Raw genomic sequence first — 20,584 nt, forward strand, 5'->3', positions numbered from 1 at the left:
ACATGACTCATTTTTTTTTAAATTATTTGTTATAACCTGGGACACTTACAAGTCAAGGCACCACTGTACTTGCCTTGCGCAGATTGAGTGCAAGTTTGGGAGCTTTTAAGCTCAGCATGCCAGGGTAAACTGTAACACGCACACGCACACAAAAATACATTTGGTATTGTCAGTCCAGCAGGTCATCAATAAACCACAGAGATAAATGATTCTGAGTTGCAGAGGGTCTAAAAGGCCATTGTGGCAATTTATCAGAAGCCTTCGGTATGGCGTCAAACACACTAGTGTTTTTACGTTGTGGGGGAGCGGGATAATTTGAGGGGAAATGAAAGATATCGCAAAATCCTTCACAACTAAAAGTAGATGACATAAGAAACACGCTCATCACATCAACTCAACAATAATCTGTTTTTAATGTTTGCTTTTATTTGTTGGTTTACCTGATCCTATCCAAGATAAGCGGTGGTAAAGGGGATTTGGTTTTGTACATTATTTTAAAAAAATATTTTGTATTAAAGGATGAGAAGGTTTCTTCAGCCGTCATCTGTACTTTTTTGGAGGTGTCGGACGTTTCGCCTCCTATCCAAGAGGCTTCGTCAGCGAACTAAAGGCTGACTGGTCGTATCGGCCCTATTTATATATCCCTAATGTACAGACATGGCGGCGCCGGACACAGCTGTGATAGGTCCCTACTCTCAAGTTGGGGGGAGCAGAGTACCACTCCCTGTGGCCCCACTGATTGTTCCTACATTCCTGACTAACGACTGGCCTATTTGCCCCACTCCCACCGGTATCACCTCATCAGCATTACGAATGTTGCCTAACCTGTTTTGCCTAAGCAGGCTATTGTATGAACGATCCAAATTGAACCTGACCCCACCAGATGAAGGATTTAGTTGTTTTATGAGAATCGCTTCTTTTAACCCCCTTTCAAACCATCTATGTTCTTTCGCTAAGATTTTAACCTTATTGTCGTCAAATGAGTGGTTGCTAGCTTTTAGGTGCAAATGTACTGCCGATTGAGGCCCACTAGTATTATCCCTGTGATGTTGATAGTCTTTTTTTAAGAATTTGTTGAGTCTCCTCAATGTACTGCTCTTTACAATTTTCATTCTTACAATATATTGAATAAACTACATTACTTTGTTTTTCATTTGGTAGCCTATCTTTTGGATGCACTAATTTTTGCCTTAACGTGTTTATCGGTTTGAAATAAGTAGGAATTTTGTGTTGCCAAAGGACTCTTTGTAATTTTTCAGAAACTCCTGCAATGTAAGGTACTGCTAATCCTCTGCTTTTTGTATCTTGAGAATTTTTGTTTTCATTCCCTATTCTTTCTTTCTGACCATTGAGGGTACCCACAGTTAGTGAGTGCTCTCCTGATATGTTTTGACTCCTTTTCTCTACCTTCCATGCTAGTTGGTATTAGTTTAGCCCTATGCTGGAGGGTTCTGATAACTCCTAGTTTGTGTTGTAAAGGGTGTCAAAAAGTAATTTGGCAATGGCTAATTTGGTTGACAAATTAAAAATTTCCACCATGGTAGTGGTGGGAACAAACGCATAAACGTCTTTTTTTTAACACAATGACTCCAAGAGGAAAAATGTACATTTTATTAAACATTTTTGAGGAAACCTCAACACAAGTAACAGTAAATAGTTACAAAATGTTCAAAGCTAACATTTATTTAAAACAATCTTGTAGAATATTTTACAGGTAAAACGACAACATATTTACACTCACTTTAAATTGTCATGAAAAGGTACAACTTTTAAAGTCTCATGAGTTTCTTCTGCAGTCTTTTTTTGGTCAAAATGTTTTACACTCACGACAGCAGTGAGAGCTCACAACACCAGTTGGCTGATTGTCCAGGATCGTTTTGAGAACAAGTGTTTTGGTCACGCCGACTGTGGAGGTGTGCTTGTCAAGCATCATGTTACATCAATACATTTAGAAACCCCTTTAAAAACCATTTACTTTGGTAACAGTCGACAAAAGACGAACCACCCATCGTTCGTCACAACCTCCTGATATTCCTCTTGCTTTGAGCGCTCCCAGGAAGGAGGGAATAGGCGCTTCCAGACGTGGGAAAGCGGGAGCGCACCACTCGGCACGGGGTGGACCCGTGGAAGGCCTCTTGGCAGCGGGTGCAGAAATCAAATTGGCAGGAGGCTCGCATGCATGTCGCTCGTTGGGCCTCGGGGGAGTGCGTGGCGGGTGACCCACACTGCTTGCATGGCCGCAGGGACTCGTGCTGCTTGAGGGTGCTGGCAGCCTGAGGGGAATGATGTAAACATAGATTCCAGCTTTAATTTAAGAGTTTTTACAATTTGCAATTTGAAGCCATTTTAGACGCCACTGGCTGTGCAAGTACAAAACAAGGATCAAAGTGTAGACTGAATTTTATCTCAATGGGTTTCACAGCCACTACTACCTCCAAGTTCGAGGCTAAAAGGTATTTGAATTTGAGAATTGGGTAAAATGCGTCTATCCCGCTTTGTTATCTGCAGCAAACCCCATGGGCAATTTAATTGCATGGTAAAAAGCTTTCACTTCCAAATCGAATGCCACACCACTGCCACCAGGTGGCAGACTGATGCAGAGGAGTGAATCTACTGTCACCTGGTCCAAATACTTCAGAACCCCAAATAGTCCAAATATTGTACAATACACACTGTGTCTGTGTAAGCTCTCAGTCGTACAGGAGTGGTCCATCGATGAGAAGGTTTCTTCAGCCGTCATCTGTACAAAGGTGAAGGTTTCGGACGTTTGGTGAAGGTTTCGGCAACTTTCGCAATGCTGATGAGGGTCGTTATGCTGATGAGGTGATACCGGGGGCAGTGGGGGTAATAGGCCAGTCGTTAGTCAGGAATGTAGGAACAATCAGTGGGGCCACAGGGAGGGGTCCCCCGCCCCCCCAACCTGAGAGTAGGGACCTATCATAGCTGTGTCCGGCGCCACCATGTCTGGACATTAGGGATATATATATGGGGCCGATACGACCAGTCAGACTTTAGTTCGCTGACGAAGCCTCTTGGATAGGAGGCGAAACGTCCGAAACCTTCACTTTTGTACAGATGACGGCTGAAGAAACCTTCTCATCAATACACACTGTGATCAATTTAAGCTTTAATTCAGGCAAGCTGTTTCACAATGTGTAATTCCCCATTTAGGAATTGCGACTATTTTATAGTCGTGTTGTTTTGTGTCCTCAAACGTTTACCACATAGCCCTGAATAATTCTAAGCACTGGCAACTTGCTGTAATTACTTAACTATAAGTTTGCGTATGTGAAATGACTTAAATGACACGGTCAATCTCCACACTTAGAGCACATCTTGATTGTCTAATTTCACATCCCTTGCAGGAGACTGACCTGAATGTATTCGTTGAAGCGAGAACACTGCAAGCGAGATTGACTGTTTTTCTGTGCAGAGGGATTTCGCCTGTTGACGGAGGAGGAGGATGATGATGATGATGACGATGCCGCTGATTGAGGACGTGGAGAAGCTACTTTCTGCATGCAGGACAGAACCACCCGGGACGCAATACCGTCCCTTGTCAGACCGGAGCTCTTTTGCTTCACAGAGCTTAATGACTCCTAGAACGGAAAAATTGCATTTTTAAAGAGAGTTGGCACACCAAAAGCTATATGTTTTAGATTTGAAAAGGTATAGGTTTTAGATTTGATTCCCCCCCACAAATTTGAATTCATCACAGTTCCAAAGCACTACTTTGTGGAACTCAATAACTGTCAAATGAAAATAATGGATAGCATTAACGTTGGATAATGGATTAGCATTAATTAAAAAAGAAAAATACATTTAAAAAGGAAATAAATGCCACACTACACACAACACACAAAAACCCCAAAAGTCATTAGTTATCCTGTTTTTTATTTCTTAAAAATATATATTCTATAATTAAATGAATTTACTTTATGATACTGTCAACTTGATGGATAACACTGTCCAATAATTAAAAAAGAAAAATACATTTAAAAAGGAAATAAATACAACAATCCCAAAACTCATTAGTTATCCTGTTTTGCATGTATTAAAAAATATCTAATTTATAATTAAATGAATTTACTTTATGATACTGTCAACTTGTCAACCTGTATATGATAGTTGTCCATGTTCAGCGCTTTGTTACAGCTTCAGCTGTTGCTATATAAATTAATATGTATTGTAAATTAATAATTTAGATTTGTTAAATTACTCAATTTAGTGTATGTTATTCCCCAGTAAGGAACTCTTAACCGGTAAAATTCCTGTCAGATTTTTTTTAACACTGCTTGCTCAGAAGTGAGTGAGTATAGTCACCTGAAGCATCCGCTCAGCTTGCTGGCACCTTTTCAGAGCAGTGCCATCTTCACGTATGATCTTCCTCCATGTTCTGCTCACCTTCTTGCAGCTGCGGGCGGCCAAAAGCATTGTTGATATTGAACGGTCACAACCACCTTCCGTCTACCCCAAAACATGTATTTGTGTGTATACCTGATGAGGTCCATGTCTCCCAGCAGGGCCAAAATCTTGGCGAGAATGCTTTTCATATTCTTGGTGAGGAGAGACGAGAAGACATCCACAAACTCGAGGCCCATGTGGCCGCCGATCACCTGGTGCAGTAGATGATCCTCGGCCACCTTGGAGATAATGCTCCAGTCATACCTGAGATGACAAACAACAAGCAATCAATTAAACATGTTAAGCAAACTTCAGCAATGTTCAAAGAAACTGGACCGTTTTGTTTGTAAAAGTCCCTTCAGGGCAAGCTGAAAAAGCTTGGAAATCTGCATTATGATAATAGAAACTTCGTGTTCATCACACGCAATGCATCAATACCGATAAAATGCCACGTGTCACAACATCATGTTGTGTATGTAGTTAAAAAAAAAAACAATCACCACTTATGCTCTGTGTCACTTTAAGGGTGGGGGGAGTTCAAAGAGGATCATGAAGGGCTGCCCTTTCAAGTCAACTGACTCAAATGAACTCTTTCTTCTTGGACATGCAAAGCAGCAATGAACAAAGGAGGGAGCAAGACAAGAGAGACGCCATACAAACATAGTCATCCTTTAGCTGTGTTCATTTACAGTATTTGAACTTAACATGGATCTTTTTATGCCCATTTCCATGTACTGTACGTTAAAACATCATTTCTTTGAATATTTACCTGTTTAAATACAGTACCACTGTACTCAGATGTTGAATTTTGAAAAGCTATGGAATGTGTGTGTCCCATGTTAAACAGGGATTCAGTGTCCTGGATGCGTTACATTTGGGTGGTTTGACAGAGGTATGAAATTGTATGTATGTTTTTTTTTCCTGCCACATACTGTATATACCTACCGATTATTCTTGTTGTAACTCTTGGCAAGCTCATGACACACTGCCAACTGGAACTTGACAATGGGCAGGTTGGGGTTGTCGTTGTGCTCAGAGGGTGTGGAAGATAAGGAATACGCGAGTGGTTGCCGTCTGTAGTCTTCCACGGGTGTGGAGGCAGCTCCCAGGATCATAGGACGACCAGAAACCATGGCATATTCACATTGAGGGGAGCCTTTTGGTGTCACATTGGTGGGAGGGATATGAGGTAGAATTTTGTTTTTTTTCCCTTGAATGTGGACTTCCCCTTCGTCGATATGACTGTTGTACAAGGACAAGTAACCGCTGTCCTCCAGCCCATCGTCGAAAGTACTGTTGTGCATCTTGACGGTCTGGTTCTCTTTGTCTTGGGCTGCTCCGAGAGAGTCGTCATGGGGAAACAACACTTTGGACACGTTCTCGGCAATGGGCTTGAGGGGGAGGGGGTTCTTAATGGGTGAATCTTTTCCATAGGATCCTGAGGGCTTATCTGGGGAGCCCCTCTCCATGTTCATCTTGGCCTTGACCTGGTCGTATCGCGGGCACTTCATTTTAACTTCTTCACAGTTCAGCACATACACTGCAGACACAAGAGAAAGGGGTTAACTTCATGATTTAGCATTGAATTAAATATCACTTCATAATGCATCTGCCAATGCAGATGAGAAGCAAAAAAAAAAAAACAAAAAACCTTTCCGCCCTTTTTGGGAACAGATTACATTAATGAAAATAGTAAACGCTTCATTATTACTGTTTGCTTTTTGTCCTGGTTTTCAATGTACTGTTGCTCAATGAGGGAGTCTATCTACATGTGGAATACAAGGCCACCCCAAAACTCGAAACTATTTGCCAGGGTTGACTGCCCCTGCAATTCATGAAAACAACACCCCATTGTTTGATCGATTGCCTCGTTTATAAGGGTGCAAATTAAATATTTTTTTCTGTATTCAGGCCTGGGGCAAAAGTTCAGCCCAGGCGTAGTTTGCATCCAAGCTAATGTATGTACTCCAAACATGAATTTACTGTTAAACAACGAAACACCAGCAGTATGTTATTGTCCCAACCAGTCTTGAAAGTGGTCAGACGTTGTTTCGTTACAGTTTCGACCGAATTGAGATCATTTCGACGCTATCTCGATTTGGCGGGGGCAGCCATTTCGACGCTAGACCATGTAACCCGTTCTTTCCGCAAACACGATTATAAATACGGCAACGTTTTATTATAATCTAGATTAGAAAATATACCACCGCATTGCTGGTTATATATAAAGCGGAAAACACTCAACTATATTGATAGTTTGTGTTGTATTAACTTGATAACCGGTTGGCAACACACGACGAGACGTACCTGTATGTTTCTTTCCGTATTTTAGCAGCTTCCTTCTTCTTTATTGCTCAGCCAAGTGACCAACGGTGATATTCAGCGTGATTGAAACAACGCTGTTCTGCCTTTATAAATCTTGTCCCCGAATCGCCATCCCGTTTGAAATTCTGCGGTGAGAAGGCGCAAAAGCGTTCAAAGAGAAGCGGGCGGTTCACCATTTAAACCTCCGACCAATCAGCAGCAGGAGGAGTGGGCGGAGCGATGCAGAAATGGCAAGGGGGGAAACGTACGCATGCGTAGTTTAACGCGGGCGAATCCCCAAAAGAAGCAACCAATCAAGAGCGACCTTGCGAAAGCGGGCGGAAATTCATCGCGCATGCGTATCGAGCAGGATAGCCTGCCGTTTTCTTTTTGTCACTGCAATTGACATTTTTTTTATTTATCATTAAAAAATATAAAGATCATGCCTCACGACCAACATAAATATCAGTAATTCATAGCAAAAATAGAGAGTGGAAATAGAGATAAAAGACGGGTGGGGACAAAACAGAGAAAACCTTTAAAATCACATGCTCGAGTCTATCTATCATGAGATGAAAGAGGTCACTTCTGCTGCAACTCAAGGCTGCGCTCAACCATCAAGATTGTCGATCACCATTATATACCTTTTTGTGCATGACTGTGGTTACTTGCTTATCTCGCGGATTTGATAATTTAGATCGCAGAAAAAAAGAGTTGAGTAGCAGTTTTACATTGGCGGGAGAAGAACTCCGGTTTCAACATCATTTGTGTGCTGCGATTGGCTGGCTAGAAACCAGTTTAGGGTGTGTCCTGCTTACTGCCTGAATACAGCTAGGATATGCTGACCTTGTTAATGATTAACTGATAAGAATTATTTGTGTGTAGTTTCTCCCAAAACACATTTACATTTAAATGAAGCATACTTTCATGTGATAACTGTGCCCACTCTCTGCTTTCATCATTTGATTGATAACTGACAACAGGTGAGAGCCACTGGTTTGCAATTTATTTTTACACTGCTCAATTAATTAATCCAGGAGATATTTCTTCACTTATAGGAGAGGAACATTTCACTGAAATTCACTGGTCTTGGTCAGGCTCCAACCTCTCATTGTTCAACTACATAATGCTCTGACATAAGAAGATCCTAACAATCAACTTTTAGACCATTATTATAAGTTTGCAGAGGATGTAAGAGATGCAAATGGAGACAAAATATTGTTGGTTTCTTTATTTTGCTCGTTAATACTTGCGCATTACCCCATGAAACTATAAATGAATCAACATCCGTATGTAGATTCTATCTTCACACCCCAAAAAAAACAAGTTTGAATGCAATTCTCCAAATTCAGCGGAACCAAACAAATTTCATCTTACACAACACTTAAGTGTTGTCGACCAAGACTCATTGAAACTGTTTTCAAACCAAGGTGAACAACTGCGACACGCCTTTTCAGTCACCAAATGACACTTAGAGTTTCTCCTCTTCTCTTAGGCTGTAGCTCAACTTGTCCAGAATTACATTGAGGTCCATGTGCTTGTTCAATTTAAGGTACACAGCTTTTCTGACTGGATGTAAGGAAAGCCAGTCGGGGGTGAGCTCCGCCAACAATCTGATATGTTTCTCCATTTCACCTAAATGCAAAGAGAGAGAAAATAGACACTTGAGCTAATTGTTGAATCTTAAAGTCCTTTTGGAGCTGGCTGGCAGCAGCGGTAATACCAGAAGGGTCCTTTACTTCTTCGACCAGATATCTAGATTAGACATGAACTAAATTACCCTTTTCTTTTGGATTTTGACTAACCTGAAGTGAGAGGAGATCTATAACTGCTGACCATCCGTTGACAAATAACTTCCATATTTAGAGCTTGTTTTTTTTCTGCTACAAAAACATTCCGAAGAATCCTCGCTAGTTCCCCCAGCCGGGACATCATCAAGAGACGTTCTTCTTGGCATGGGCTTCGAGTCATCGCTGCTTGGAGCTTCTGGGCTTCCTTTGCTCTGATCTAGATCAACAAAAACAAGCAAAGATAAGAAGGAACATATTTTCTTCTGAGAGGCACACTGTTGCATACTTTTCTGACACGTACATACTCGCATCAACTTCGGTACCGGTACATCTTTGATGCAATTTCATGCCGGATATGGATTTTGGGTGCAACAACAAAACACGTGAAATACATACTCTGTCTAACAAAGACTGCGACACTCCATTCAGGGCATTTGGAATGCGAACCGGAGCTGATGTCAATGTGCAATTCACATTTGGTAGAGATGTTTCTTTATGTGGTGCACTTTTATCTTCTGCCTTCTGAACTAGAGAGAGCAGTGCTTTCTCCATCTGGATCAAAGAAACAGATCACATTGGATTCATTCAGAAAACTGTCATGGTTGATATTGTACATTATACAACATCCATCATCCCATACCTTGGGTGTGATGAGAGACTGAGCCTTGTCTAACACCTCCTGAGCAGTTGCTATTTTGTCAACGCGAGGAGGTTGTGGCAGTAAGCTCGCTTCCACAGCTGGTACAGTATCCACATTAAAGTTAGGGTGCCAGCGGGTCAATTTGTCTTCTGGCACACTCATTTGAGGTATCAACGAGGAGAGGAAAATCTGAAAATGGAAGAATTGTGTTGAAAGACTTGATCCTCATTGTTTCTATCAAAGTCGCACATTTGCCGCTAAATCCAGAGGATTAAACTCACTTTGTGATGGTGTTTAACAATGCAAACGAGGTTGCGCTGGAAGGTGTGTTGTCTTTCTAAAAGATCAGAGGCCGTCAAGATGGCTCGACCTTCTTTCTGCCCTATGAATAAATGATCAATCAGAATCAGTTAGCCTTTAATAGTCCAACAATGGGGACATTTGCAAGGACATTTGCAATCTACACCAGCAACATTGAAAGGAGTGGGGGGAGGCAACAGATAAAACAAAGTATTCTATGCACAAAAGAAAATGTCAGAGGACTGAAATGCACAACTGCACAAAAAAAGTTTCATTAAAAAACCTACATAGTGCAAAGTCTAAAAATACAGTATAAAATCATATTTGATACATGTAACTGTATTGATTCGACAAGGTGGCTGCGATATTTACAATATATGAGTTAGTTTTTTTATGCATAATTGGTAAAAATTTCAACCACATCACACCATGGAGCAGCGTGTAACCTCATATTATGCTGTTGTTGATTATTTTGTGGGTCATTTTTACCTGCATGTAAAAATCCACACAAAACGTCAAATAACTGTTTTGTGTGTTTGAGATGTTATAAACATACTTGAAAACAACAGATTTTCTATCCCTTTGGGATATTTTAGAACTGTTTTGAAGAAAGGAAAAAGAAAGGATATGCAGTGCTTTAGTCAACAGAAAAACAGAAACGGATGAAAATTGACCGTAACATAATATGAGGGTTACACCAGCGGAAATTCCAATTAAGTTGGGGATGTTGTGCAAAACCTGAAAGCAAAAATGAAAGAACACTTTCGATACATGCCTGAAAAGACAGTCTGACCTCAATGTTGAAGCATAAAGAGAAAACCATGAGTATTTCATTTTAAAAATTGGGGGAAAAATGTAATTTTCTGATTCATTAAAATATTCTCCAACTGTCAAAACGTTCTTGGCATCACAATGTGTGTTGACCAGTGTGATCAAAAGCAAAATGCTTCCCAACATACGACGGCAAGAAATTTAAGGATTTTATCGTCAACGGATCATAATATAATCAAAACAGTCACATAATCTGGAGAAATTCCTGCACATGAAAAACAAGGACTAGAAAGGTTTTACATATTAGTTTCCGACTCTGGTCAACAAGAAAAAAAGAAAAAGTTTACAAACCACAGAAAAGCACAGGTTCCACAGTGAGCTGATAGCTGCCCTTCTTAATACTGTTGTTGTATGTTGGGATGTTCTTTTCCTGTCTGAAGGTGTAGGCCTCCGGAAAAACTGTCTTCATTTGACCAACGTGGCTTTCTTCAAACCGTCTGTGGATACAGACCACAAATCGGAACATGTACAGGTGTTCAATTTGAAATACAACGCACGCATGTTTCAGTCCAGTACTGGCGCATAACACAAATTGTAAAGTAGGATTGCAAAGGGACGTGAAAATAACAGTCACTTTCAGTCATACGAACACAGCCAGTATCCAAAATTAAGAAATCAAACTAATTTCTGTAAATAATTGATGCGTTTTTGCCCCCTCCTTCAAAACCAATATACCATATTTTCCGGTATATAAGGCGCCTTGATTTTCTTCAAAAGATGACCCTGCGCCTTATATGTGAAGTAATAATTGAGACTGACACATTTCCCCATGTAGAAGTAGTGCGTAACCTCAACTTCTTCTGTAGCCCCTTATAATGTGATGTGCTCTATATTAGAATTTAAAAAAAAATACTATTATCTAGTGTATTTGGATTTTTTTCTCATTCATTGAAGGTGCGACTTGTAGTCCGGTGCACCTTATGGATGGAAAATGTTTGAGAATACACAATTAATTGGGGGTGCGATTTATACTCCGGTGCGTCTAATTCACCAGAAAATACGGTAATTTGTGATGCTATTTGAGCCAACACATTAGTTGGAGGTCAGAGTTTACCAAAATAGTTTAAAAGGGACTGTGGATACTGTTTTTTTAAAGGATTCCATAACATTTATAGAAATTCGTCTGTGTAAGCTCTCAGTCGTACAGGAGTGGTCCATCGATGAGAAGGTTTCTTCAGCCGTCATCTGTACTTTTTGAAGGTGTCGGACGTTTCGCTTCCTATCCAAGAGGCTTCGTCAGCAAACTAAAGTCTGACTAGTCGTATCGGCCCTATTTATATATGCCTAATGTCCAGACATGGCGGCGCCGGACACAGCTATGATAGGTCCCTACTCTCAGGTTGGGGGGCGCAGAGGGGCCACTCCCAGTGGCCCCACTGATTGCTCCTACATTCCAAATTACTTTTACTGAAACAATCTCAGCTACTGGTAAACACGCGAAAAATTAGGAATGAGCAGATTTCAAGGGAGAATTGGATCAAAAATTTGTCAGACAGAGATCTCTCAGAGACAGAAAAGGCGATACTAACCAAAGGTTTAAATTTCTCAGTAACTAAACAATACCTACAATAGATTACATCACAGCTACTGAATCGGCTATTAAAAATAAACTTTTGTATGCAGAGGCAGATGATCCACGCATTAAAATATCAGCCCTTCTAAGTAGTGCCAAACTACCTCCGTCCAACATAAGATTAGAAGAGAGAAAGGCGTTAGCTACTCTACAAAAAGACCAAAATATTACTATTTTGCCAGCGGACAAGGGCAGATGCACAGTGCTTCTCAACACATTGGATTATGAAGACAAAATAAATAGGTTAATCAGTGATTCTAACACTTATGAGCAACTAAAAAGGGACTCTTCCAATAGATACAAGAAAGAAATGATAGACTGTCTCCAAAAGTTAGCGAAAGGAAAACATATCAGAATCAGAATACCTTTATTCGTCCCGCAATGGGGAAATTTGCAGTCCACAGCAGCAATTGAAGAGGGATTGGGTTGGGGTGGGAGTGAAAGGATAGAAAACAAGATATTCTAAGCATAACAAAATAAAAATGTCAACTGTATACTGTGCAAATGTAGATGTGCAAAAACCGTTCTATAAACAAGACTGTACATAGTGCAGAATATAGACAAGCAGATGTATTTTAGATTATACCCGGGAGAGGCCACGCCATGTATCTATGGCCGGCCAAAAATACATAAAGAAGGGTTCCCCCTCAGACCCATTGTTTGTAGCATTACTCCTCTACATACAATGTAGCCAAATATTAAAAAACAATCTTAGCTCCGTTGGTTGGTAACACAGAATATCACGTAGAGAACACCACAGGGTTTGTAGAGAGGATCAAAGACCTCATATTGGAACCTGAGGAAACTTTGGCATCATACGATGTGACTTCTCTCTTTACATCTGTCCCAACCCCAGCAGCAGTCTCAGTGGTGAGGACGAGGCTGCTGGCGGATGTTTCTCTGCATGAAAGAACCAAACTTAAACTGGATCACATTTGCCAATTATTGGAAATCTGCCTTAATACTACGTATTTTCAATTTCGGGAGAAATTTTATAAACAAATTCATGGTTGTGCTATGGGCTCACCAGTTTCACCCATAGTGGCTAATCTGTACATGGAAGAGATGGAGAAACAGGCCCTGACATCCTTCCCGGGGACAAAACCTAGACACTGGTTTAGATATGTGGACGATACTTTTGTCATAATTAAAAAACAAGAAATTCAATCCTTCACAGATCACCTCAACTCTGTAGACATCAACATTAAATGTACTCGTGAGGACATGAAAGAGAACCAACTAGCCCTCTTGGATTGTAAAGTAATTATAAAAGAGGACAGAGCGCTAAAAACAGAATTGTTTAGGAAGGCTACGCACACTGACCAATACTTACTTTTTGACTCTAACCACCCACTCAACACAAACTAGGAGTTATCAGAACCCTCCAGCATAGGGCTAAACTAATACCAACTAGCATTGAAGGTAGAGAAAAGGAGTCAAGACATATCAGGAGAGCACTCACTAACTGTGGGTACCCTCAGTGGTCATTCAACAAATGTCAGAAAGAAAGAATAGGGAATGAAAACAAAAATTCTCAAGATACAAAAAGCAGAGGAGTAGCAGTACCTTACATTGCAGGAGTTTCTGAAAAATTACAAAGAGTCCTTTGGCAACACAAAATTCCTACTTATTTCAAACCGATAAACACGTTAAGGCAAAAATTAGTGCATCCAAAAGATAGGCTACCAAATGAAAAACAAAGTAATGTAGTTTATTCAATACATTGTAAGAATGAAAATTGTAAAGAGCAGTACATTGGGGAGACTCAACAAATTCTCAACAAAAAAGACTATCAACATCGCAGGGATAATACTAGTGGGCCTCAATCGGCAGTACATATGCACCTAAAGGCTAGTAACCACTCATTTGACGATAATGAATGTTAAAATCTTAGCGAAAGAACATAGATGGTTTGAAAGGGGGTTAAAAGAAGCGATTCTCATAAAACAACTAAATCCTTCATCTGGTGGGGTGAGGTTCAATTTGGATCGTTCATACAATAGCCTACTTAAGCAACACAGGTTAGGCAACATTCGTAATGCTGATGAGGTGATACCGGTGTGGGGGAAATGGGCCAGTCGTTAGTCAGGAATGTAGGAACAATCAGTGGGGCCACAGGGAGTGGTCATCTGCTCCCCCCAACCTGTGAGTAGGGACCTATCATAGCTGTGTCCGGCGCCGCCATGTCTGGACATTAGGGATATATAAATAGGGCTGATACGAAAGTCAGACTTTAGTTCGCTGACGAAGCCTCTTGGATAGGAGGCGAAACGTCTGACACCTTCAAAAAGTACAGATGACGGCTGAAGAAACATTCTCATCAATTTATAGAAATTGGATTCTTTCACACAAATATGACCGAGAACTTTACCTGCCTTTAACTATTGAGTAACCTTTTCCTCCTCTCCAATTCCATGTTTGACAAGTATACTTTATCATCACAATTCACAAGTATTGTGTGTAAGGTAAAGATGGATAAATGCGGCGGGGGGATGTTACTGTACAGTAACACCTACCTGTGTAACATATCCTGTACTCCCTTTTTGATCTTGGAGAAAGTAGCAGTTTCCAAACGGTTGAAAAGCATGGCGACCACCGTGTCCATGCTCCGAAACATCTCAGCCAGTATCTTGAACTGGTAAGGCAGGGAGAGGCCTGGGGGGGTGTCCTGGGCTAGATTGTGATACTTCTGGTATGCTGGCTGTGGAATGCTGAGGTATAAGGATAACATATTTATTATACATTGTAATTATTATGCAATGCACAGAAGAAAATATAACCTCACCTTTCCTGAGGTTGGGTCTCTTTCTGTGAGCTTTCATCCTCTAAGTCGCTTTCCTTCGCCTTCTTAGCTTTAGCTGCAAGATCTTTTGCTCGTGTTAGAACGGATTTGGGCAAAGCAATGGAGGATGACACTGATGATGTTGCAGCTGAAGTGAACGATGAAGCAGCGCCCAAGTCATCGGCCTGTTTCTTGATTCTCTGAAGCAGAGACTTATGGGCTGAAATTGTTTCTTCGCAAGGAGCCTGAAAGATGGAGTGCTTCTTAAATTTGCAGCAAAATTTGTCAATGGGAATCACTCAGAGAAAAATGATTTGTTTTTAAGACAGGGCAAAGCATTTTTAAGTAGTGAAATATTACACTAAACAACATCTATCACAAAATATTAATTTATCCTTTTTTCTGTCCTTTTGAATAATTTATGTGAGTGATAGAGGAGAAGCACATTTCCACTCAATGCTGCAAATTGTGATGTGCCTGACATTGTTAATGTGTCAGTTCACGTGTCACTGTGAGTGAATTGATGACGCATTTGGTTACAATCGTGTTCACGAGTGTATCCCCACACATTTGCTTGGGTTTCAAAACCTTACCTCTTGTTTTGGATGAGATGGGAGGTATTTCTTTTTGGTCAGTCTTGTTTTTGCTTGCGTGTTTATTCTGTCGACAGAGCACACTTTGACTTTACGCCTCTTTTTTGCTGTGCTGTGTTCCCTGGGAGACAAAACAGTGTCCGTCCCAAGATCTGCGTTTGGAGAGGTCCGCTTTGGTATTCGGGGACTCGCGGAATTATCGCTGGGCTTCTTGCATGTCTCAGACTGTCCTTTAGGTAACTTTGCATCAACGTGGAAATTTTTTTGACAGGACAATTTCGATAAAATGTCTTTGTTTGAAGAGGAAGCGGCGGCTGTTCTAGATTTCACCGCGTTGGTTTTTGATGATCCACGAGAAACAGCGTTGGTGGGTTTTACCACGTCGGCCACTTTCTTCTTCCGCTGAGAAAAAAAATCTGTTACCAGAGCCTGAGACATGATTTATAAAAAACAGTGAAAATATCAATCTTCTGTCGCAGATTTAAAAATAATGCATCGCCCAGGTTGTGTTCACAGGAAAAACAACTTTCGCGCGAAACTGATTAAACCACGCCCATTTCCGCTACGGCGGCAAAACACGGAAGCATCAAAAGGTTTTTGTATACATTTAAATAAAAAACACAGAACAAATATACTTTACATGCTATTTGTTTTTGGCCATATATAAATGTTCCCGATTTTCTCTTTCGAGTCGTTGCATTTTCGAAACAGAGTTCACGAACACGCATGCGTTCAGTATCCAATATGGCTGCGTCCTTGTGGAAGGTGATGTTTTGAAATTACAAATCGAATTTGTCTGTCTGGGTTCTAGATGACGGCAACTTGCATTACCTCCACAAATTATCATAATGCACAGTAATCTATTTCGGCAATCTAAAAGTTTGTTTTATCGTTATATTGTTTTTTTTTTTATCTGTAGTTCGTACTCTATTCACTTACACCGTCCAACGCAGTTCCCGATTTCGATCTCATCTTTGCAAGTTGTTTTCTGGTGTTACTCCACCTCCTACAAATAATGCCGAGAATCCTGATGGTTGTGACTGTTTCTCATGTGAAATAAAGATACCGTTCATTCAATCATGTTTTTCAGAAGAGCCATTCACCTCCTATCCATAGAAAAGGAATCTGCCTTAAACTTGCTCACGAATGGTTTTACACATTTTTCAAGTTTAATTAAATGTATTAGATTTCAAAATCGCTGTGTCAGAACCACAAGGATATTTCACACTGCTAGCAGGTTGAATTTGGCCAAGTTATTATCCCTCGATGAATTATTCTCCAGGAAGTCCCTGCTGGACTACCTGAAAAAGATTGACTCAGACTATAGCGATTTGTTGAGCGAGGTAAACTGCAATGATCGGGAACAGAGTAGTGCTAATGAGTTAAGGGCCAAAAGGACCAAAGTGTCCCTCCTGGACCCCCTTATTCAAACCATCAGGGAGTTGGATGCCAAGCAGAAGGAGATGATCGAGATGGAGGCACTTCTCAAAGGTGAGATAGACTCACGAGGACGTAATGAAGTCACTGTGTGATTATGTGTGTTCCCACAGATGAAGATCTACGAGAAATGGCAGAACAGGAGAAGGAAGGCTACCTGCAAAACATCCAGGATCTGAGGCAGAAGGTAATTCTGTTTCTTTATCTCATAAAAACATTTCTCTTGTAACTTAGCGTTATATTTAGTTAACTTGCAATTTCATGATGCCGTTTCAACTGCGAAAGCATGACAATCTTTTAGCACCCTAAGAAATCACAACATAAAAATAACAAATTGACGCGAGACTATTTTCTTGAAAATCAGAAGTCAAAGAGAACGTCTGCTCAACTATTGTTGAACAATCATCGATGAATCATGGAAATCAATGGGCATAATTTGCTTCCACGTGCCACACTAATTTATGTGATGGGCCAGATCTGACCCCAGGGCCTTGAGTTTGATACATATGATCTATGATGGCCTGTCCTTTTCAGATTTTTATTTCCTCGATCACAGGGTGTCCTGGAACGGAATCCCTGTGGTAATTGAGGGACTACTGTTTATTCAGAATGCCGTTTTATTGTATGTTAATCTAATTTTCCTCATCATGTCAGATATTAGATCTTTTGATCACAGAGGAGGATGATGATCTGAGTGAACTTGTGCTGGAAGTGACAGCAGGAGTTGGCGGACAGGAAGCAATGCTGTTCACGGCTGAGGTTGGGCTTCATTTTAAACATTTATAGAACAGGCGATTGGCACAGTGCCAGCTGTTAACGTCCTTTAGATGATTATTAAATGTTTGGTTGATTAAAATAGAAGCAAACATTGACAAGTTGAAATATGGGTATTTTTTCACAAGTATATCTTTGACATTGATCAACCTTTGTATGGTGTTTATAGCCTCATAAGTAGCTGTAATGTTAAAATCATTTGGCTTCGTCCTGTACTGACTGAGGCCTGCTTTTTTGGTTTCAGAAGTTGGCAGGTATGGTTATATAACCCAGCACGACTAATTCGGAATGCCATTGGTAGATTAGATTGTGATGGCAACACAGACTGTTATCTGATTGGACCAAAAAAATTATGAAATGAATACATGAGAGCCACCCATCACTGGATAAGTGTGTTGAGTTATGGAAATCACATTTCACAATGCGTCTGTGTAAACTCTCAGTCGTACAGGAGTGGTCCATCAATGAAAAAGTTTCTTCAGCCGTCATCTGTACTTCTTTGAAGGTGTCGGATGCTTCGCTTCTCAAAATTCCTACTTATTTCAAACCGATAAACACCTTAAGACAACAATTAGTGTATCCAAAAGATAGGCTGCCAAATGAAAAGCAAAGTAATGTAGTTAATTGATACATTGTAAAAATGAAGATTGTAAAGAGAAATACATTGGGGAGACTAAACAAATTCTAAAAAAAAAAAGACTTTATCAACATCGCAGAGATAATGCTCGTGGGCCTCAATCGGCAGTACATATGCACCTAAAAGATAGCATCCACTCATTTGCCGACGGTGAGATTGAAATCTTAGCAAAAGAAAATAGATGGTTTGAAAGGGGAGTAAAATAAGGAGTAAAACAGCTAAACCCTTCACTAAATCACCATGGTAGTGTGAGGTTTAATTTGAATCGTGCTTACAACATACTTTGGAGATCATCACAATCACAATCCATCACAATTTCTCCACTGTGAGACTAATAAAGGCATATCCAATGTCCAATCCAATGTCCAATGTCCAATCACCACAAAGGCTTAGTTATGCTGATGAGGTGAGACAGAGTGAGTAAATGGGGCAATCAGGCCATAATCAGTCAGGACAATAGAAGTAGTCATTGTAGCAGTAACCTTTTCATCGTAAGAGCTTTCACAAGGGTTAACTCAGTTCTATTTTTTTTCCCTCCATTTGAAGCTGTTTGACATGTATGAGGGCTTTGCTCTGCACAACGGCTGGTCGTTTGATGTTCTGGAACACATGAACAGTGACATAGGTCAGTCAGTGGATATACAGTATAAATGAAAGTACGCTCACAAAATACTTGCTGGTTGTATTTTTTCTTTCTATTCCCAGGTGGAGTGCGGCACGCTTCAGCGAGCATCAGCGGCCATCAGAGCTACAAGAGGATGAAGTTTGAAGGTGGCGTTCACCGTGTCCAAAGGGTTCCCAAGACTGAAAGGCAGGGCCGCACGCACACCAGCACCATGACTGTGGCCGTGCTGCCCCAACCTACTGAGGTAGAAGCCTGTTGCGTGTCATCTGTAAAACTGAAGGTTTATTGTCTTTATTTTTATGTCCGATTGCACAAAGTTTAGGTCCTTGAGAGTTTTGAAAGGCGCTTATAAATGAAATGTATTATTATAATATCAACAAATATCAGCCGTATTATATCCTTTAATGTGAGGACAGTTAATTTGCGCTCTCATGTCAAATTGTCCCTTTGGTTGTCTTCCTCTTTAGATCACATTCACAATCAACCCGAAGGACCTGAAGATCGAAACGAAACGGGCAAGCGGCGCGGGCGGTCAACACGTCAACACTACAGACAGCGCTGTCAGAATAGTGCATCTGCCCACTGGTACAAACGCACTCTTGCTAATTTGTCCCTTGACAAGATTCAAATGATCCTATCGCCATTGTGGTGCTTCTTTGTGTATCCAAGGTGTTGTAGCGGAGTGTCAGCAAGAGCGGTCTCAGATAAAGAACAAGGAGAAGGCCATGAAAGTTCTGCGGGCCAAACTTTACAGCATGAAGATGGAGGAGGAGACCAGTAAGCGCTACAATCAGCGCAAAGTGCAGGTACGTGCTCTCTGAAGTATGCTTGTCTTTGGGCTGTAAAACAAACTAATGACGGATTCTGTTGGATATCCACGGCAACCATGTATGGGTGAATATCGCGGCTGTGACCATATAATTTCACTCACAGAACCAATCAAAATGATTTTAGTGTACAGTAGAAATGCATTTGTAATTTTCTTTCTGAACCACTTTTTCACGAATGGAAGCAACCTGCATAAGACTTTTTTTTTTACTGGACCAAATGAAAATGTATTCCAGATTCTTATTGATTCCTATTCTCCGTGCTTTTGCCACAGATCGGCACCAAGGGCAGGTCTGAGAAAATCCGCACATACAACTACGCCCAGGATCGCATCACAGATCACCGGATCGCAAAGACTCTACATGACGTCAAGACTTTCTTGCTGGGAGAGGATCTGCTGGATGAGATGAACTCCTCCCTGCAAGAATTCTCCAACCAAGAAGAGCTCATTGAACTTCTGGAGCAAAATGGTTATAAGGAAGGATGATCATGAATTTGGACCAAATGTCTGTTAAATCAGTGCTTGAAATTCACCTCGTTCACTGTCATTCCCAAATTTATTCGGGAATTAAAAAGCATGACGTGAAGCGTCATTCCAGAATTTGTTCAGGTTTTGGTTTTTCTTGTGTTGGGGCACGGGGGGTAAAGCGCTGGCCAGACGTCTGCCGATGTTTTTCGCTCCCACGAAGAGGCAACATTTGCCTTTTCTACAGCCGTCCTCATTTCAAGCTCAGATAACCCTAGACTGATATAACTTAGGAATTAACTTTTTGTTCTGATGAAAAAAAAATTACAAGGTTTATTACGCTGCATTGAATGTTTATGTAGTCCTAAAACTCAATATTCTTTGGGTCCTGCAATTTGAGTGAAAATGACAAAGGAGTGAACACATTTTTGCACATTGTCTGGCAGTGAATCTATGCTCATCTGTAAACAACTTTCACAAGATTTTTGAAGTTGGATTTCGTTCATCTACTGTGATCAGGCCACAAAAGTCAGCCACTTTGGTCAAATGATGCCAGCATACTGTATTGATAATTTTCAACTCAATTTAATTGTGTAAATT

At 40.7% G+C, this 20,584-nt stretch overlaps 3 protein-coding genes across 3 annotated transcripts; 1 reads left to right on the forward strand and 2 right to left on the reverse strand.

The window, feature by feature from the left end:
• Positions 1-1,664: 1,664 nt before the first annotated feature.
• On the reverse strand, positions 1,665-6,852 carry fbxo5 (F-box protein 5). Its single transcript, XM_089012058.1, has 6 exons — positions 6,712-6,852; positions 5,350-5,944; positions 4,498-4,668; positions 4,324-4,414; positions 3,375-3,599; positions 1,665-2,273 (listed from the first exon to the last, which is right to left on the reverse strand). Exons 2-6 carry the CDS (start codon positions 5,913-5,915, stop codon positions 2,016-2,018), a joined length of 1,311 nt encoding a protein of 436 aa, XP_088868184.1. The 5' UTR covers positions 5,916-5,944; positions 6,712-6,852; the 3' UTR covers positions 1,665-2,015.
• Positions 6,853-7,934: 1,082 nt separating this feature from the next.
• cdt1 (chromatin licensing and DNA replication factor 1) lies at positions 7,935-15,744 on the reverse strand. Its single transcript, XM_089012568.1, has 9 exons — positions 15,218-15,744; positions 14,628-14,869; positions 14,359-14,553; positions 10,561-10,706; positions 9,420-9,520; positions 9,139-9,327; positions 8,895-9,050; positions 8,514-8,715; positions 7,935-8,343 (listed from the first exon to the last, which is right to left on the reverse strand). The coding sequence occupies exons 1-9, from the start codon at positions 15,653-15,655 to the stop codon at positions 8,180-8,182; spliced, it is 1,833 nt and encodes a 610-aa protein (XP_088868694.1). The 5' UTR covers positions 15,656-15,744; the 3' UTR covers positions 7,935-8,179.
• A 206-nt stretch (positions 15,745-15,950) lies between these two features.
• mtrf1l (mitochondrial translational release factor 1-like) lies at positions 15,951-20,561 on the forward strand. Its single transcript, XM_089012570.1, has 8 exons — positions 15,951-16,708; positions 16,768-16,841; positions 17,309-17,413; positions 18,612-18,690; positions 18,771-18,934; positions 19,158-19,275; positions 19,360-19,496; positions 19,793-20,561. Exons 1-8 carry the CDS (start codon positions 16,297-16,299, stop codon positions 20,003-20,005), a joined length of 1,302 nt encoding a protein of 433 aa, XP_088868696.1. The 5' UTR covers positions 15,951-16,296; the 3' UTR covers positions 20,006-20,561.
• The last annotated feature ends 23 nt before the right edge of the window (positions 20,562-20,584 follow it).

Source organism: Hippocampus bargibanti, linkage group LG13 (assembly GCF_051943395.1).
Source record: "Hippocampus bargibanti isolate YZ-2025 linkage group LG13, ASM5194339v1, whole genome shotgun sequence".
NCBI lineage: Eukaryota > Metazoa > Chordata > Actinopteri > Syngnathiformes > Syngnathidae > Hippocampus > Hippocampus bargibanti.

Coding starts and splice junctions, on each gene's coding strand:
- cdt1 (XM_089012568.1), bottom strand. CDS start 15,655: ATGTCTCAGGCTCTGGTAACAGATTTTTTTTCTCAGCGGAAGAAGAAA. Junction 14,870..15,217: donor CATCTCATCCAAAACAAGAG/GTAAGGTTTTGA, acceptor TCCATCTTTCAG/GCTCCTTGCGAAGAAACAAT. Junction 8,344..8,513: donor TAGATCTCCTCTCACTTCAG/GTTAGTCAAAAT, acceptor CTTTGCATTTAG/GTGAAATGGAGAAACATATC.
- mtrf1l (XM_089012570.1), top strand. CDS start 16,297: ATGTTTTTCAGAAGAGCCATTCACCTCCTATCCATAGAAAAGGAATCT. Junction 16,709..16,767: donor GATGGAGGCACTTCTCAAAG/GTGAGATAGACT, acceptor GTGTTCCCACAG/ATGAAGATCTACGAGAAATG. Junction 18,935..19,157: donor TGCTGCCCCAACCTACTGAG/GTAGAAGCCTGT, acceptor CTTCCTCTTTAG/ATCACATTCACAATCAACCC.
- fbxo5 (XM_089012058.1), bottom strand. CDS start 5,915: ATGAAGTGCCCGCGATACGACCAGGTCAAGGCCAAGATGAACATGGAG. Junction 4,669..5,349: donor AGTTACAACAAGAATAATCG/GTAGGTATATAC, acceptor TTGTCATCTCAG/GTATGACTGGAGCATTATCT. Junction 4,415..4,497: donor GGAGACATGGACCTCATCAG/GTATACACACAA, acceptor GGCCGCCCGCAG/CTGCAAGAAGGTGAGCAGAA.